The 19,826-nt window shown below is 45.5% G+C and overlaps 1 protein-coding gene across 2 annotated transcripts in view; it reads left to right on the top strand.

Moving 5' to 3' along the window:
• Positions 1-16,762, top strand: part of LOC135917626 (extracellular matrix organizing protein FRAS1-like) — an 83,345-nt gene extending 66,583 nt beyond the window's left edge. For both annotated transcript variants that reach the window (XM_070522711.1, XM_065451196.1), the window contains exons 15-18: positions 2,750-2,919; positions 4,873-5,072; positions 9,433-9,579; positions 14,679-16,762. In XM_070522711.1, the coding sequence (XP_070378812.1) occupies positions 2,750-2,919; positions 4,873-5,072; positions 9,433-9,579; positions 14,679-15,122 (961 nt within the window). In that variant the 3' untranslated portion in view covers positions 15,123-16,762. The remainder of the gene's footprint in view (positions 1-2,749; positions 2,920-4,872; positions 5,073-9,432; positions 9,580-14,678) is intronic.
• Positions 16,763-19,826: the final 3,064 nt, after the last annotated feature.

The following is a 19,826-nucleotide window of genomic DNA, read 5'->3' as shown; positions in this document are numbered from 1 at the left end:
GCGCGCGGCGCCTAATGTGGCGCCTTCAGAAGGCAGCCACTTTAACATCATCTTACCTTCGGGAACAAGGACTTCAAATATCATGTGAAAAGTGTGCAGTGGTGGAATCTACCAGGAAAACAATGTCTCCATACGTGATAAACGTCGGCGGACAGCTGATCTCGTACAGCACAAGTCAGATTTTGGGGGCTGGTTATTAAAAAAAATCTCTCCTGGACCGCTCATGTGTATTATGTGAAAAAATGTCTGACGGGAATTTGCCATGTGTTTATGTTCCTAGCAAGAAAGACCTGGGGAGTGTCGATACACCCTATGCTGCAACTTTACCGGTCATCTTCAACACCTGCAAAACTAATCTGAATACGATGCAAGGTATCCAAGCCCAAGCCCTCAGGATATGCCTTGGTCTATTGCGGGGCGCGTCAAGGACAGAAGTTATTGCAATCGCTCAGGATTATACTATCAGAACCCACATTACCATTGAAACAATGCGTGCACATGCACATAAAACACTTCGCCACTTCAACACCCACCACCTCGCAAGGCTCCCAGTAGAAAGGCTCCACACGACATTCAGTGCAACTGTCTTCGCGCACCCTGCCTCTCTTATGTCAGGGTACGCACCTGCGGCAAGGCCTTCGATTACGCCATGGTTTGTGAGCAGTATACTCAAGTAAGCCTTACACTCCCAGGACTTCAGAAAAAGTCGGACTTGCCGTCATCAGCGCTCAAGCAACTAACTTTACTTCTCTTGTACGAGAAATACAGCGACTGCACACACTTTTACACTGATGGATCAACTACATCAATCAGTTCCGGCGGCGCTGTAGTTATACGAGCAATGAGAATAACCAAGCGGTTCAAGACTTCCCATGTCACTACGTCTACAGCTGCAGAGCTCGCGGCTCTCCGCCGTGCGCTTGATGCGATCAATACAGAGGCAATACAATACAGTCCTGGAAAATGGGCAGTCTTCTGTTATTCAAGGTCGACCTTACAACGTTTGCAGTGGTTTCTCTGACATGAACCTCACGATGAACTGACGTTCGAAATCGTGGAACTTGTCCATCACTAGAGAGAAAAAGCCCACGATATCTCTTATCAATGGATACCAGACCATTAAAATATCACTGGAAATAATGACGCAGATAAGGCAGCCCGGACGTCAAACCAAAAAGACCGCTGCGTCCCCATTCCTGTCTCAAGGACAGACGCTACGAGACAGCTTTGCGTTCTAGCACGCACAGTCCCTTCAAGGAGTGTACGGTAGCGCGATTAAAAGACGGAACAAAAGAAGACACACAGGGACACACACAGTGCTAATTTCCAACAATGTTTATTATCGAAAAGCAGGTCGTACTTATACACTCAGCCAACATGAGTCGCAGCAACGTGAACAGATAAACAATCAGAGCGAAACATTTTTATAAGGGATATTGTTAAGCCATGCGCAAAAATTTCAGTTCCTTTTCAGAGAGAGCCAATGACGGTTTGCTGATACAGGAATCCCCTAGGGCATAAATTCTCGACTTCTAAGTCTAGTCAGTTCGCCCTTATTTCTACCAGTAATGGTTGTTGATTCGAAGAGAGGGGAGCACTTATGTTGCTTACAATAAAGGGAGAGAAAACCATCTGATGCAACTTTGCCGACTTTATTTTTATATTTATTTATGAGCTTGTGCAGGAAAACAAGACCAGAAAAGAAAGTGCTCCTAGCTGCCAAGTTAAACACAGGAAGAAGTTTAGAGCTTGTAAGACATCAATTACATATACTGTACTCTTATCGTGTGGAAAGTATTACCTCGGACAGTCGGGCGGACGCAGTAATGTAAGACTGCGCGAACACAAAATAAAGTTAATTAATAAAACCGGCAATTAGTTAAATTAGGTAGTGGAGTTTAACGTCTCAGAAATGCACAGTGGTTTGTGAAGGATGCCGTATAGTGGAGGGCTACAACTTAATTTGTACCAGCTGGGGTTCTTTAACATGCCTTTAGTTATCACGGGATCACCTTGCACCAGACCTTTACACTGATTTCCCCCACCGTTCTTGTTCTTGTATGTATGTATGTATGTATGTATGTATGTATGTATGTATGTATGTATGTATGTATGTATGTATGTATGTATGTATGTATGTATGTATGTATGTATGTATGTATGTATGTATGTATATATATATATATATATATATATATATATATATATATACACGCACTGCACTCTATAAAAAAACAAGAAAGAAATAAAGAAAGAAAAGGAAAGGCTGCTCAATCCTTATTATGAGACACATAATCCCAAGACATGTTTGGGCTAATACCATAGCAGCAGAAGCTTGATGTGGGCGAGTTGGTTTTGCATACTTAATGAAAAGAGCGCTACGAAGACGCGCCTTGTCCGTCGTACATGTTGTTCTTTTAGTCCGCGTCTTTGTAGCGCTCTTTTCATCAAGTATGCTAATACCATAGATTTCCTTTTCCTGTTAATTAAAGAAGGCCACCTTTAGGATAAGGTAGGCGCGTCACTAATAGACGCACTCAGGCACACACAATAAAAAAATAAGAGTGAAAACTGGCAAAGATAGCGCTTGTTTTCTCTCTCTCTTTCTCTCCGGAGCGTGCATGCGTGCGCCTTTGCGACCTTTGTTTTCACGGCTTCGATGCGCAAGCTGACGCAAGCTTGCAAGTTCTAGGGGCAATCTACAGGTCGTGCGCGAGTTTACATACGCGTGGACCGACTCCTGCCGCAGGTTCCAGGTCTTGGTCCTGGCTCCGCAGCCCATTAATGCCCTCGACGGTGCCGTCTACAACATGGACACAGAGTTGCAGTTGCTCAGCAGCAGGGAGGAGTTCCTCTCCGACCCCAGGGACTTGCCGCACGGTTTTGGAGACGTCGACGAGAGGCGCATCTTCTTCAGAGGTACACACGTGTGCTTGTCACCGATTGGCTTGTCACCGTCGAAAGCTTACGATCCGCGAGAGGCACGAAAATGTTGAATTTCCGATCAGCTATTGTTATGCTGCAGCCAGTAAAAGAGTACAACAGTACGTTGTACTGTTGTCGAAGGAGACCACAGTACAGGCTGGAAATGCGGGCCCGTATTCACGAAGAGCTTTTACGCTAGAATTTTTCGTAAGAGGAAATTCCAGCCAATTCTGATGCTGAACATATTATTGGCGAAGGCGGCCGGCCAATGGCACCTACGAACCAAAAGGTTTATGAATATTGGGCCCCTGAATACCAAGCAGCGTTCCCTGCAGGCTGCAGAAATATTCAGCTTCTTCTCAAATCGTGCGGTATGTGAACCTCTGACGCCGACTTTACGTGCTTGTTTCTAAGCTTACCCGCGATTGTCCGACAATGCTGAAAGCTTGGTCGCGCTTTGGTTACGAGCACTTTCGAGCAACCGAAATGGCCTGTATTTGCGGCTAAGATTGCGTGTGCGCTTGCCTAATAAACATAGGCATGTTTAAAAACTCCATGACATATTGTTCCTACCGAGATCGCAATCTGACTGTCATGCTTAGCGTTTTGTTCACTGCATCTGCCTTACCCTCTCCGAAGAAACCCATTCTGCCAGGCAAGCTTGTAGATTTTGTTGACTAAAGAATTAACCACTTGTGAGCTCATTGTACGCTGACGTACCGGCCCTCACTCGTATCCTTCCAGCAACATTTATTGCTGCCTGCATAATGCGTGCAAATTAAATCCAAAGTTTCACGGTAACCCGTCTGGCCGGGGAAATACATATTGAAGAAGTGCGACAAGATACACCAACCAAAAGAACTGAAAAGTTAATGACGTTTCGGCTCTCATACGGGAGCCTTGTTCATAATAAAACCCACAACAGAGACACGCAATCGACGGGATTGCGTGAGGATAGTGGAAAATAGCTTAGAAAATAGCTGAATCGTTACCGCTGTACTGGAGCCAATTGGATGGTCGCATTCCTTCCCTTAGTAAGGCTGTAAAGAAGTAGAGCAAGAATAGTTGTTATACCTAATGTAAAGGTACTGCAACATTTCTGTATATTCTATGTTTTTAGCACACATTTTAAACATGTTCTGTACGTGCCGTTAGACGCATGACATTCTGTACGCAACCTTTACTTCGTTTTTTCCCCTTTCTTTCTTTCGCACGGGTAAGCTGGTAGAAAACTTTCGCGTTGCAGGGAACGCGTGAGTTGCAGAAGAGGCATGGGTTGAAGCCGACATGCTTCTCAATAAACTTTTTATGCGCTCTCATGAGGTGTAGCGCCAACAGCAATTGTGCGACTCATAGCCGGTTTGCAGCAAAATTTTTTAAAGATTGCCTATGGCAGATAGCAGAATTGTAACCCTTGATCTAAATTACCCGATGAGTAACACTCCCCTGTGGTATGCCGCGAAATATACTAATTTCATCGCTCAAAGTGTCGCCAAGATGAACTCTGATGCGGCGATCATTGAGAAACGTATGTATGAAGAGCAAGAGATAAACCGTGACGCCTATAGCTTGTAACTGGCTGATGATGGCTGTTTGAGACACGTATACTCGTAAGCCTTGGAGACATCCATAAAAGCAGCAAGTGTCGGCAGACCGTCTGCAATGTAATGTTCCATGTGACTTAATTAGCAGGTCCAGCACATTGTGTTGAGCACTTAGACGCTGCCGAAACCCAGTCATGCAGGACGGTATTTTCCGACCCTGCTCGACGCACCAAGTGAGTCTTGTGCACGCCATCTTCTCTATTAGCTTCGCTGCACAGGAGCTCAGCGATACCGGTCTGTACTACTGGCAAGTGCTACATCTTAAGGCAAGTGTTGCATCTACTACGCTCGACTTGGCACTGATTGTGGCCTCTCTGTTCTTGCTTTTTTTTTATCGCGGCAGGAGAGACTCTGTTCGGCCGCGTCTTGTGGAAGCCGCTGGAAGAGCTCAGCGCTAGTCTCCGCATCGACCAAGTCTACCTGTGCACAGGAAAGGCGGGCTTCACGCCCAGCTTCGACCCAACGGGCCACGAGCTTGCCCGAGCACCCAGTTTTGGCTGTGTGCAGCCCAGTCCAGACCTCGAACACCGTTTCCTCATTCTGGTAAGATCAAAAAGGCCGGAGGCGCACGTCACGCCGCGAGGCTGTGTGTATCTTAGCGGTCTGAGAGTTGCCACCGCAGTAGCTTCGTTGCTATGGCGTTGCGATGCTAAGCTCGAGGTCGCGAGCCCGTGGCCCCAAATGGTCAATGTAAATCCAGAGTCCCACCTCCCACCCCCAATACGGCGTGCCTCATAATCAAATCGTAGTTTCGGCACCTGAAACGCCAGATCCCTTCTCTCTCTCTCTTTAGAGGAAGAGTAAACCACCCAGAGAGCGACCTTTATTTCCTACGCTGGAAGTTACAGAGCACTCTTTAGTTAACATTTTCTCACAATATTTTTTGTTGTTGTAGCCGAGTTTTGGCGTCTTGGAGTGATTAATCGGAGCAGCGCCGTTCGCCAGTGCGTTTCTGCCCATACCGTGCACCCTTACCAAATGCGGATGCCAACGAAGGCAATTGTAGAAATGTCAGTCCATGCGAGCGCTATATAGGCCAGCGGTGGATTCATTCCGCGTGTTCCCCGATGACGCCTGTTCCTGTTTGGGTTTCTGCTACTTGCATAATTTTGCGATCGATCTACTACAAAGCGTCAAAAAAAGGGCGAAGTCGCTCAATATCAAGTTTCGTTAATGGCGATGACCAGTTCGTCATTGTTGATTGCACGCCTACACATGTTAATGGCTTCGGAAGGCTACCTTCTTTTGTTCATGCAAGGAGACAGGCGCAAATTGACACACATACGCAACTCCTCCAGCGTTTTCATGGGAAAAACGCCATCGCAGCATCAATTTCACGCCAGACCAAGGCGTACATTGCAGTGAAAATGTACTTTACTGCAATGTACTCTTTGCACTCAAAAAGAAAAAGGAGAAGAAATCAGGGCTAAGAAAATGCGGCGCTCAAACTTCCTAAAACAATTAGTTTTACATGTCCTGTTACTAACTGTCTTATAATGTTTTAATGAATTACACCCATAGTCTACTTATAGCAGAACACAGGGCAAATGAGCAATTTTTTTTTCAAATTCAGCCAATTTTTCTCGTACGTTTCGCTTTTCTTACATGCCAAACCATTTTTGACAAATTATATATGTTTAAGATTACTATTCTCAGTTAACAAAATAACTAAGAAGGAAGCTGAACTTCTTATTGAAAAACTGCCAAACCTGCCCGAAATTGTAATTTTCGCATCGACAAAAAATGCAGCAAAAATATTATGAAGGCCTCAATAGGGGGGCGCGCATCAAAACGCTATCTCCCTCAATTATCCGGGAAAAATTGCTGCACTCCTGCTATTTAGCACTTTTTTTTTCTTGTATACCACGTTTTACTTTCCATTGTTAAATTCAAACAGCGCTCAGACAGACAAAAATGGTTTTTGCCAGAAATATTTTTACGAGTGCGTTTAACTAAGTGTAGTAAGCCAAAATGTTAAAATAAAAATGGGAGAGAATTTGGAGAGAGAAGTTCACGGCTTGTGCGTTTGGCGTGGAATGATTTAATACCAACACCGGGAAAGCTTAGTGTGACGAACATATAGTGCTTTATGTCGCTCTGTCGTTTCGTTTCGGTGAAGCGGTATATGAACCAATAAAAGCAGGGTATATTGTTATATATTTTTAATTAGGCTGTAGTTCCACGCATTCGGGTATCTACTTCATGGAGAGTTCCATGTTAAACCGACAACATATTCAGTTGTGCATAACATTTTAGGACACGACAGCGATAGTGTAATATCAGATTTGGATTTATTGGTTCCGAAAAAGTAGTTACAACATCACAAATATACAGACGAGGGTCCCAAAATGAAAGAACTGTAGTGGAACCCTCGGTTAATAATATAACATTGATAATGATATCCACACACAGCAAATGAACGCTATTATCAAATAACATTGACAGATTAAATTCATTGTTACACATTTCATTTCAAATCAAGCAAACTTGAAAAGCATGGCATAAAACAAAGCCGGAAACAAGCACGGATGAAAATAACATCGATAAATCACAAAAAAAGTGACATATGAGAGAGAAGTCCAAGATACACCGCCAAGATCGGTGTACAGTTATCGCAGGAAATGATACTTAATTGAACTTTTAATGCGAAAGCATTATATGCCCAATTACGCAAAAATCCGGCGTCGTAGTCGGCGGCGTGACCGAATCATGGCACCAAAAGCGGCCGACTGCAAAGGGTCAAATTTCTCAGGGAGGTTCCTGTAAACAAAGTAAATTAACGCCTTTGAAAACAGTATTAGGTAAATTTCGGTCTGGGTCTCATGTGGGTGCGACATGAGCGCGCATCCAGAACTGTGCGACATGAGCACGGTTCTTTAATTATGGGGTTTTACGTGCCAAAACCACTTTCTGATTATGAGGCACGCCGTAGTGGAGGTCTCCGGAAATTTCGACCACCTGGGGTTCTTTAACGTGCACCGAAATCTAATACACGGGTGTTTTCGCATTTCGCCCCCATCGAAATGCGGCCACCGGGGCCGGGATTCGATCCCGTGACCTCGTGCTCAGCAGCCCAACACCATAGCCACTGAGCAACCACGGCGGGTATGAGCACGGTTCTGGATGACTGAATGTGTGCCTAGCGCGTGCGTCATTGCGCACGTCACGCGGCAGCCATCTGGCTGACTAAAGGTGTGGCCTATAGAGCGTCCGTCGTTAGGCACGTGACGGCGCAGCCAATGGGTAGGAGGTGGCGCCACGTCATGAGGGTATAAAATGAGCCTATAAAATAAAGATAATAAATGTCCAATTGAACACAGCTCAGCGTTTCTTCGAGTTATGAACTCCTCGCGGGCAAGCGAGCGCGTTGAGACACTTGGCGCGCTTTCACTTGGCCTTACTGGGGCGCAGTTAAAACGCAGGTGAGTGATTGCGCGGACAAGGAAAGCGCAGAAAAAAAAATTTCATCAAAGCGACTATATAGCTTTCGCATTCCCACGCGTAAGCAGTCTTAAGTGTCTCTGCCGAAATTTTAAAATATTTCAAGCGAAGTACAGGATTTTATAGTTAATGGTAATTTATTCCAAAGAGAAACTGCAGCGAATGCAGATTTTTTTTTTCGCCGTAATTGTTGCTAGCAGCAAAATTGATTACACTTTTATTCTGCAAAAAGTCAACTGCAATGAACGAACACGTAGGGTTATTACGAAGCAACTTGTGAAATCAGACGACTATGTTAAACTGAAACAAACAATTAACAGGCAAGATATTGTATCAGCGAAGTAATACAGAGGCATTGGATTGCATGGAACTAGAAGTTATAATGCGTAGTTGACTGATTTTGGATATGTAGCATTGATAAGTGACAAGCGTACGTGTTGCCCCATGAAACAATACCGTAATTAATGTGACTATGAATGAAAGCAAAATAAAATGCTAGCGGAGCCTCCCAATAAAAAGAAAAGGCGAGTTTTGATTAATGCGCGGTTACCAAACGCAGTCTTCTGCTTGAGATGTTGGAATTGGCAGCCAAATGTCAGGGTCAAGATATATGCCAAGAAAAGTAACATCATTGCAAGCGGGAACTGAATGAATTGCAAGCTTTAGTTCAGGAATAAAAATTAAGGGCCTCTGAGCACTTTTAAACAACCTAAATTTAGTTCTAGAGGATTATAGAAGTAAGTAATAGTTGCTACACCATGTCCTGATGTTACTGAATGCAATGCTTAACTTTGAAGTACCTAAGAGTAGTAATAGATTTATCGGATGAAGATATGGTTGTGTCATCTGCGTATAAAATACAACGATCGTAGTTGGAGGATTAAAGAGAATCCGGAAGAACATTAATATATAGAACGAAAAGCAAAGGACCTAGAACTCAGCAATGTGGTACACCCTGGTTAATACATTTTGTTACAGAGAAAGTATTTGCTGCATGTACTGTGTATTGTCGTTAAAGTCTTCTTTAAAGAATGTTAGCTCACAATCGGTTATACCATAACACTCAAGTTTATTAAACAGGACTTGATAGTTAACCGCGTCAAAAGCTTCTAAGTCCAAAAAACAAACCCGACAAACTCTCGCGAATCGATACTTTTTTTATGTCGTCCGTTAGAGACAGCACAGCTAGATTAGTGGAACTTCGAGATCGGTCAGTACGCAGCTTGGCTTAAAAAGCAGCTTCAGAAAAATCGACCTGAAGCAATTGCCTGAGATTCTTAAATTTGTGCATTCTTGCGAAGGTTGGTGTCACGCTATCCTCTACAAAGCGTCCCATCGACTGATTTTCTTAAGGCAGGGGGATCCTTCTCGCCAATACCCGCGTAGGACAGCTCGCAATGGTGCATTAGAAAAGAAAGGTCTGCTTTATAGCGTACACTTCCGGGGTGTTTCTGTCGAATAGGACCGCAGCAATCCAGACCACGTCCATGATTCGGTGGCAGGAGTGCCTTTCAAGGCCAAACTTGCCGAACAGGATTCTCTCACCAGCCGGTTGCGGGACTATCCAGGAGTTGACGGATTCTCCATGCTGGTTGACCCTCTGTATGAGGTGAGCTGGCTTTTCATAAAAGAGCATTCTTCATAAAAGAGTAACTTCCGTGGAGGTCGACTCCAGTACAGTGTCTGGAATGGCCAGTATTCTAGCCACTGTACCTCCAGAACACCGCCGGCGCTACGGTACGCAAATTTGATAGTTCGAAATGGCTAAATACGAGTTGTTATTTAATGCGGGCCCCTTCATAGTGCGCAATGTGACATGTTGCTTCAAACAGCTGTTGTTGTTGTTCTTGTTTCGAGGGGGGGAGGGGTACAACAAGCACGCTTCAGCGACGCGTCACTTTTACCACTCATAACAGTGTGTGTTCCTTTCGCCTCGCGCTGATGTGCCAGCCTCTCTTTCACCCTGTTTATAGGTACAGCTGTTCTTCTCCCATTGTGCTTGTTACATAAAAAAAAAAGATTACTATTCTTTACAGGTGTTTTTGCCTTAGCTGAGATTCATCAGGATTAGTAGGAAACTAACCAATCGCGACTTCGCTAGTCGGTGTTCTTGTTCCGCTTCGCCGCACACCCCGCCTGACATGCAGCGAAGGTAAGTCTCACCGAGATCGGTGGGAGTAAGCTGTAGGGCAACCATCTAAATGTACGCACTTTTTGCAAGCTCGTACTCTGACACAGCTGACTTCGCCACAGAACGTTGGTTGAGCTGAAAAAAAAAACGTACGTTTGATGGAACGTAAATAATTATGCAGATCCAGCACGCATGTTGGAATTTGTGTGAAAAGAAGCCTTCCTGAAGTGGTTAAATAAAATGCACTAAACATTAATGCGACGCGTACGACCGACTTCATTTTCATGCGGTTGAACGTGTAATCTCATGCAACGTTTATGTTTATGGACTACACCATTCACAAGCTATGCCGACATGCAAACAGTGGTGCCACGAGGACAATAATAGTTCGATGTTCGTCATGGGAAAGAATGTGTAGGAGATCGGAACACACACAGAGAGAGAAGTACTCCGGGAAAGACAATGCTATGGTTGACTATTATTCGCCCGTTTCCTTCCGGCGTCGGTGGTCATTATAGAAATTGGCACGCGCGCACGTGCTATCGTGCAAAACACGCGACGCGTGTGCGACGCGCGCACCAATCGTCTGAAATAGCAACTTGGCGTTGACGCGCGACAGCTACTGCCAATTGCTAACGCATTCGTCTGTGTGTTCGTGTTCCTTGCATGCCGTTTGGTGACGCTGACTTTAGTTGATGAGAAAAACAAAATCAGCACATCATTACTCCTTTGCCAATATTTCACGCATCGACCGGAATGGAACATTTAAAATTGAGAACACGGTGGAGTGAGTGGCGATGCCTTTAATTCAATGAATGCATTCTTCAGAAATGATTAAATGAGAGTTAATAATAATGGCGATATAGAGGGAGCGGTATATATACCGTGTCATTCCTCCTTAACACATTTCCTCTCAGCTGTGGCGGGCCGATAGCGATAGGGCCCTGTCTTACTTTCTATTTTTTGCGCGGTGCACTTATGGTGACCCGTTGGGCGTCTAACAAATGTGCCGGAGAGCGACTAGAAGAAGCAGGGATAGGAGCGGCGGGGCGCGTGAACCAGGCACGTACCCAAGGGGGGGCCCGGGGGGGCCCGGCCCCCCCCCCCGAAATCAAGTGGCATCCCCCCCCCCTCACCACCCACACCACCACTCCTCACACATTCCTAAAGCGCCGCCAGACCAGTGTTGAGACTTCGCAGCTGTTCATCGGTCAGCATTATGCTGCCTTTTTCACTCCTTTTAGATGGCGGTAGTTATCGGCTTCTCTCGTAATGTGAAGGACAGTTTTCTCGTAGATTCCGCACCCGCGCGATTAACTCGAGATGCGTTCATTTGTCACGATCTGTTCAACCGTCACGCGCATAGCTGTTGCTTTTGTTAGTTCAACCTTCTTTGTTTAGGCTGATCCTGGGACCAGCAGAGGGATGCGGCTGTTACTCAGCTGGTCTGTACTCTCATGGAACGAGTTGCGGCCGGAGAAAACGCCAATTGCGTTTAACTTATCCCTTTGCTTCATTGTTTCCTTGAGTTACGGCTCGCCCCGACGCTGGCAGATGCCCGGAACCATATACACGTGATATGGGTTAGATAAGGTGGGAAATAAAATAATGTTAAAGAGCGTCCATCATGAAACCCTACAATAACCCTTAAACCCATAAGCAAGATGACTGTTGCCCGTTACCTTGTCTATTTTTCCCCAACTGTATAGCACTTTTCGTGCAAAATTGCCAACTGGAAACAAAAATCGCAAGGAGTTGAGAGTTGAGAAATTAAGCGATCTACTAAGGGAGAGAGCCAAGGCAACAACCAAACCGCAAGCAAAAGCGAGTAATAAAAAAGTTAACCGTTGTTTATGAGAATATTTATGGATCAACATCTTTTTATTTAAAAAGGAAGTAGAGAAAAGGCCGCCGGAAGTGGAGAACAATTACTTGTTTTGAATGACGCTTCTACAGTTATCGGTCGAACCGCCTCACGTAGCCACTTCTCTGCTGTGCTTATGCGGGTGTTTTTCTAACCTTTCGCAGTGAGCGCAGTACTTCTAGAATCGCAGAGTCCTGCGCTATATACGCGGTTGTATGGGACTGGCGGCCGCACAGCGTTACGCAATTCGCGGAACTGTCAAAACTGATCAACAAGGCGAAAATAACTGATATTCGAAACTATAACATGAGAAGGACTGAAGAAGCCGTAAAAATGAACTCAGCCTGAAATCAGTAAAAAAGAAACCTGGAATAGGACAAACCATGATGTATGCACTAAAAGATAAGAAGGATAATATCATCAGCAATCTTGAAGATATAGTAAAAGCAGCGGAAAAATTCTAAGCTGACCTGTATACAGTATCCAGAGGAGTCAAGATAGTTCACTTAGAAACAGTAATGAACAGGATACAGAAACTCTCCTATAACTAGCGATGAGATCAGAAGGGCCCTGCAAGACATTAAACGATGAAGAGCGGCAGGATAAGGTGGAATAACAGTCGATTTAGTCAAAGATGGAGGAGACGTAATGCTTGGAAAACTGGCGGCTCTTTATACGAAGTGTCTATCGACTGCAAGGGTCCCTGAAAACTGGAAGGAGGAGGAAAGAACTTTATTGGGTCCTGAGGAACCCCTCCCCACCCACTCTTGGTTTAGTGGTCGGCAGGGGTCGCGGGCCGCATCCACGTTGGGACGGGAAGCCCGTGAGCCTCCGCCCTTTCGTGAGCCCTTTGGACGGCCCGGAGCTGGGTCTGGTGGTCGTCGCTTCGCAGGGCGTCCAGTATAATTTAAAATATTTACCAAAATAATCTCCAAGAGAATAAAGTTAACACTGGATTTTGTCAACCAAGGGAACAGGCTGGCTTCAGGAAGAGATACGTTACAATGGATCACATCCATGTCATCAACCAGGTTATCGCGAAATCTGCAGAGTACAATAAGCCTCTCTATGTGGCTTATATGGATTACGAAAAGGCATTTGATTCAGTAGAGATACCAGCAATCGTAGAGGCACTACGTAATCAAGGAGTACAGAACACTTACGTAATAAAGCTCGGAAAATATTGCTACATGCGTGAGGTATCTGTTTGTTTGAACGAGGCGCGTAGGCGCCATCACTCCAGAAAAGAGGAGGAAGAACTAACTGGGCTCGCGCTGTGAATCTAACCGGTCAGCGCTGCAACCGTTGTTGTAAATATAATCTGTAAATAGTTTCTCGTCTTACTGACTCGTATTTCGCGTTAGAATATCTGCGAGGTTCTACAGCTACCTTAATTCTTCACAAGAAAAGTAGGGAGATACCTATAGAGAAAGGGGTCAGACAGGGAGACACAATTTCTCCAAAGCTATTTTCTGCGTGCTTAGAAGAATTCAAGCTATTAAACTGGGAAGGCTTAGGAGTAAAGATCGACGGCAAATATCTGAGCAACCTTCGGTTTGCCGATGACATTGTTCTATTCAACAACAATGCAGACGAGTTAAAACAAATGATTGGAGACCTTAACAGAGAGAGTGTAAGAGTGGGGTTGAATATTATTATGCAGAAAATGAAGATAATGATAAATAGCCGGCCAAAGGAACAAGAGATCAGGATGGCCAGTCGGCCACTAGGGACTGTGAAGGAGTACGTTTACCTAGGTCAATTAATCACAGGGAACCCTGATCATGAGAAGGAAATTCACAGAAAAATAAAAATAGATTGGATCGCATACGGCAGACATTTCCAGCTCCTGACTGGAAGCTAACCATTATTATTGAAAAGTAAGGTGTGCAATCAGTGCATTTTGCCAGTGCAATATGTCCAGTGCCAATGCATTTGCCAGTGCATTTCCCAGTGCGTTTTGCCAGTGCATATGGGGCAGAGACTTGAGAGCAAGTTAAGGACCACGCAAAGAGAGATCGAACGAAGATTGCTAGGCATAACGTTAAGAGAGAAAGAGAGTGGTTTGGATGAGAGATCGAACGGTATAGACGATATTCTAATTGACATCAAGAGAAAAAATGTAGCTGGGCAGGTCATGTAATGCGCCGGTTACATAACCGTTGGACCATTAGGGTTACAGAATGGGTACCAAGAGAAGGGAAACGCAATCGAGGACGACAAAACACTAGGTGGAGCGATGAAATGAGGAAATTCGCGGGCGCTAGTTGGAATCGGTTGGCGCAGGACAGGGGTAATTGGAGATCGCAGGGAGAGGCCTTCGTCCTGCAGTGGACATAAAACAGGCTTAAGATGATGATGATGATGATGATGATGATGGAGGTGGTGCCCCCCCCCCCCCCCCGAAAAAAAATCCTGGGTACGTGCCTGGCGTGAACCATCGCTTGCCGGTTTGAGAATATTGAAGGAGTGTGCATTCGTTCGGGGCGAGGTTTCGCTCGGAAGTAACCGGTAATCATGAACAATCGCCCAATGGCTCGCGTCTATTGGCTTTCGCGCGGGTCTACGACGTCACGCACGGTACATATTACGCATAGAGGGTGCCTCGAAAGCCACAGGAGAGAGCGATCGTTTTCTTACCGTGTTCAAAAAGTGCTGCAGCGTCCCGTTAAAGTCCTCCTAACTGGTCCTCCTAACTGGTGCCCTTTCGCAGACAGCGTCCGGCGGCCAGTGGTACTTGCAGGTGCTGTATTCGGTCGTGCCCCACGGCAGAGGCGGACCTAGACGCCGCCGAGGCATGGCTTCACCGAGCAACGAGACGGCGACTGCGACCGAGATGCACTCGTTCCGCATAGGCGGCAAGTCGCGCCGGGCTGGCGTCGCTTCCACAGTGCTAGCAGCAGGGAGCTCTGCGCTCTCGGTGCTGCTGCTGGGCGGTTGGGCCGCATACCGGTACCGCCGAGCAGTCGTCGCATCTTCCGCAGCCACAAGTACTGGCGCGCGAAACGGCGGTCGCTACGCTGCTCTGTGCGGCCATCACCATCATCATAGCCACTGTCACCATTACAATGTGTCGTCGCTGCGCATGCAAGGAGCGCGGGTTGTGTCGTGGCCTCCCGTGTTGGACACTGTGCGCCCTGACACCACCGAAGTGTGACATTTAGCCCCGTGAAGGCGTTGCACGATTTTTCGCTCCCGAGGGTGAAACCGAAAGCCCCCACTTTTGCATGCTCCCGCGAACTATACGACATGTTTCACGCGCACCAAGACGTTTGCACAAGACAAGCACGCGTGAAAGTTCGTCCGATCTGAATGCTGCAGTCATGCTGGCCACGAGTGAAGGAGTAGCGTACATGGAGAAGCTTCATCTTCCGAAAATACAGCGGGCTATGTGCAGCGTCAATCGCGCTTGACTAAAACAAAGGTTACTTGCTTAACGACCACTCCTAAAGGAACGGCTACTGAATCCAAGGAAACGAGCTTCACCGTTATCAAGGGGAGATATTTCAGCAGATGTTAGATCAATGCGCTAAAAATAAGCATCATGACAGCAAAGCCAAAAGTATTAGCGCGATTGTGTTTCCGTAGCAGTACCAAGAAAACACAAAAACCTCAAGGGGTCAACGTTGAGCCATGTGAACTGCAATACAGCTAAGACATCTTTAAGCGTTCGCTTTATGCCGACGATCCAATCCTTAATGGACCGTCAGTTCGAAGGAGTGCGAGGGCAGTGTGCTGATGCGGTTGTGAAGGAGTGAGAGGATGTGGAAGAGGAGTCTATCGCGCTCCTCCAACTGCGCGTCATACCACATAAATAACGCTATAGGCATGTAATCATGTGTACTATACACATAAAGATGTGCCGGCGACCGGCTCTGTTCTCTACTGAATTACGCAGTGAAGCAACAAATGCTAAATGTCGTCACTACAACAAATGCAAGCCTTCGAGCGCATAATTCTTTTATGAAAGCGAAGCTTTCTTTGCCGCCTTCCACGAGTTTTGTGCGTCGCCTCGATTGGTTTCTTGCCGATTAAAGTGGGCCGATCCCAGTTTAATAGAAAGCTGCACCGGTCCTGCAGAAACGAAAACTTGGCCAAACCAATGTAAAGGAATTATATGGAATGACGTGAGGGGGTTATGGAGGAATGAGAGGAGTAATTTGGAGAGGTGGAGGGGGCGACGGAAAGCTGCTTCACCAAAGTTTAGCGCTGGACTAGTTGATGCATGTATAGACAAAATTTCCCAGCGCACCGGACACGAACAAGAAATAGACACTCACAGCGTTTACTAACAACTGCCATACCTCCTCTCAGGGAGATGAACTTTAACTGTTTATTTCAGTGCTGTGAAAGTGTATTTCTAGTTATCCGTTCTATAACGCACTGGGAAATTTCGAAAAAAGTTGCTTTCTAAGCCGGAAGCTCAATGGACTTACAGCGAATTTCAAAGGAGTTAATTAACGCTATCTTTGACAGCCATTATTGATGGTTTCTGCAGGAATGTATTGTAGCGCGGGTGAAGACGCAATGCGCGTTTCCGGTCGTATTGAAGAAGTGCATGTAAATGAACGCAACGTTGTTCCAAGCATCACTGTCTTTAGACAAACTTGATCGTTACTGAGCTTTCGCGACAGCAAAGACGGGTTACGGAACTGCTGTCAGACCCGCCCGGTATGCGCATCCCGTCCAGCCGCAGATGCACAAAAGCGGTATCTTCTATTTATAAATTACACTCGCTCATATTCTGAAAGGAGGTCGATTATGCATTAAATGGACCCTAAAGGGAATTCATGCCTGTCCGGTGTATTTCTCTTGGCAGTCCAACCCAAAGGCGTCCCCACCTCAATAGGTGCATTTGGGGCGCCACGTGGGAAATGGCCGCCATGGGATCGAGCGGCCCAAACATCACTTTCTCTCTCTCTCTCTCTCTGTGTGTGTGTGTGTGTGTGTGCGTGTGCGTGTGCGTGTGTGTGTGTGTGTGTGTGTGTGTGTTCCCCTGCGGAACACCAGGCAGGGGTACACTGCATGGTACTTATTTGAACCAGTGGGTGCCCGGCGGCGGTGGAAATCGAACCCACAACCTCCTGCAGCCGAGGCGGGCGCTCTACAACTAGGCCACGACTAATAACAACAACATAAAAAATAATAATCATCAAAAACGGAGAGCAGACTTTTTTGTGTGACCTTGCATAATCACAACCCGATTTGCAGTGGAGCTATATCTTTCGAGAAGTTGCATTAATAAATTCAGTTCCCTGCAATTATTCTTTAACAAATTACTGCAGGCCCAGGAGGAGGAGGAGGACCTGACACTTCGAACAACGAATGCACAAGGCACACAGTAGAAAGAGCTGTTCGGAAAACAATAAACATATTGTAAGAACAATGATTGTGAAATGTGAGCTATCAAAATACGACAAAACTTTGCGAATTTTACATTTGTTAAACAAAAAATTAAATGGAGAACATATGGACATTTGTAATATGGAAAAATAAGGGAATAGTTCAGAAAGCAACAAACTTGATTTGAGAATAAGGATTATAAATTCGAAACAATCAAAGTACAACAAAACATTGCTAGCTAGTTGTAAACGCTGTTCTCGATATCATTGACGCCGGCCGATGACATCAGTGGGAGCCGGTTCCACTCGTGGGGACAAGGAAAGCAAACTATTTACAGGGTATACTTACAAATCTGGTATCAGGAAGCACTGGCCAAGATGGTAGGTTGGTTGTTCACCAAAATAGCGTAACCCACTGTGGGGTATCGGCCATGACTTGTGTGGTACGAGGGTTCAAGAAAATAATAAAATTACAAAAATAAGTTTAATCGCGAGAACATCTGGAAATTGTGAAATTAATTAATAGTTACCTGATACAAATATATGAAGTGAATAATAACTAAATACTAAAGTAAAGAAATAAGGTAAAATCTGAAAAAAAAAGTGCGCATGCAGTCTTCTTTTCTCGCACAGAAAACTGAAGAGTGTGTCACAATTCTGCGGCTAAAATGGGTAGCATTAATGAAAAGGACCACTGGAAGCGTGAAGATCATGGAAACCTCTCAAAAGGGTTCCTCCAGAGGCCAGGACACAGAAGGGAAGGCGCGTCGTCGCCTTCAGTTCAGTTGCCGCTGCCTTTGTCGAGTGCTCGCGTATCAACGAATGCATTTATTTACTTATATTGCTACAGAAATGTGAAGAAATAGTTGTAATTCTGAGACTTCCGTTGCTTTGGTTATATGTGGCATAATCCGGTATCCTCCCGTTTTGCTATGGCACTCGCTTGCCATAGTAACATTTGAGCACGGCGGCATGACGAGACTGCTTGAAGCCGACGCACTAATGACTATGGAAGGACAAAAACAAAAGACGTCGATGGAACGACCAAGGTGGATGACAAGAACGGCACAATGGCAATTAGGTGACCGTTATTAAATAATGATGTCGGTACACCGAACGTGTATGACGACCCCGTATGACGAAGATGGACTGATGACGACGGTATAACAACGGATGCATGATAGCGACTGTCCGAAGACGACGCCATGACGACGATAGCATAACATCATCAGCAGCAGCAGCAGCCTGGTTACGCCCACTGCAGGGCAAAGGCCTCTCCCATACTTCTCCAACAACCCCGGTCATGTACTAATTGTGGCCATGTCGTCCCTGCAAACTTCTTAATCTCATCCGCCCACCTAACTTTCTGCCGCCCCCTATTACGCTTCCCTTCCCTTGGGATCCAGTCCGTAACCCTTAATGACCATCGGTTATCCTCCCTCCTCATTACATGTCCTGCCCATGCCCATTTATTTTTCTTGATTTCAACTAAGATGTCATTAACTCGGGTTTGTTCCCTCACTCAATCTGCTCTTTTCTTATCCCTTAACGTTACACCCATCATTCTTCTTTCCATAGCTCGTTGCGTCGTCCTCAATTTGAGTGGAACCCCTTTCGTAAGCCTCCAGGTTTCTGCCCCATAGGTGAGTACTGGTAAGACACAGCTATTATACACTTTCCTCTAGAGGGATAATGGCAACCTGCTGTTCATGATCTGAGAATGCATGCCAAACGCACTCCAGCCCATTCTTATTCTTCTCATTATTTCCGTCTCATGATCCGGATCTGCCGTCACTACCTGCCCTAAGTAGATGTATTCCCTTACTACTACCAATGCCTCGCTGCCTATTGTAAATTGCTGTTCTCTTCCGAGACTGTTGAACATTACTTTAGTTTTCTGCAGATTCATTTTTAGACCCACTCTCCTGCTTTGCCTCTCCAGGTCAGTGAGCATGCATTGCAATTGGTCCCCTGAGTTACTAAGCAAGGCAATATCATCAGCGAATCGCAAGTTACTAAGGTATTCTCCATTAACTTTTATAACCAATTCTTCCCAATCCAGGTCTCTGAATACCTCCTGTAAACACGCTGTGAATAGCATTGGAGAGATCGTATCTCCCTGTCTGACGCCTTTCTTTATTGGGATTTTGTTGCTTTCTTTATGGAGGACTACGGTGGCTGTGGAGCCGCTATAGATATCTTTCAGTATTTTTACATACGGCTCGTCTACACCCTGATTCCGTAATGCCTCCATGACTGCTGAGGTTTCGACAGAATCAAGCGCTTTCTCGTAATCAATGAAAGCTATATATAAGGGTTTGTTATATTCCGCACATTTCTCTATCACCTGATTGATAGTGTGAATATGATCTATTGTTTAGTAGCCTTTACGGAATCCTGCCTGGTCCTTTGCTTGACAGAAGTCTAAGGTGTTCCTGATTCTATTTGCGATTACCTTAGTAAATAGTTTGTAGGCAACGGACAGTAAGAGTATGAAGACTATTTCATTTCTAGTCTCG

The sequence above is a fragment of the Dermacentor albipictus genome, chromosome 1, assembly GCF_038994185.2.
Source record: "Dermacentor albipictus isolate Rhodes 1998 colony chromosome 1, USDA_Dalb.pri_finalv2, whole genome shotgun sequence".
NCBI classification, from domain to species: Eukaryota; Metazoa; Arthropoda; class Arachnida; order Ixodida; family Ixodidae; genus Dermacentor; species Dermacentor albipictus.
This window is presented reverse-complemented; position numbering and strand designations above follow the sequence as displayed.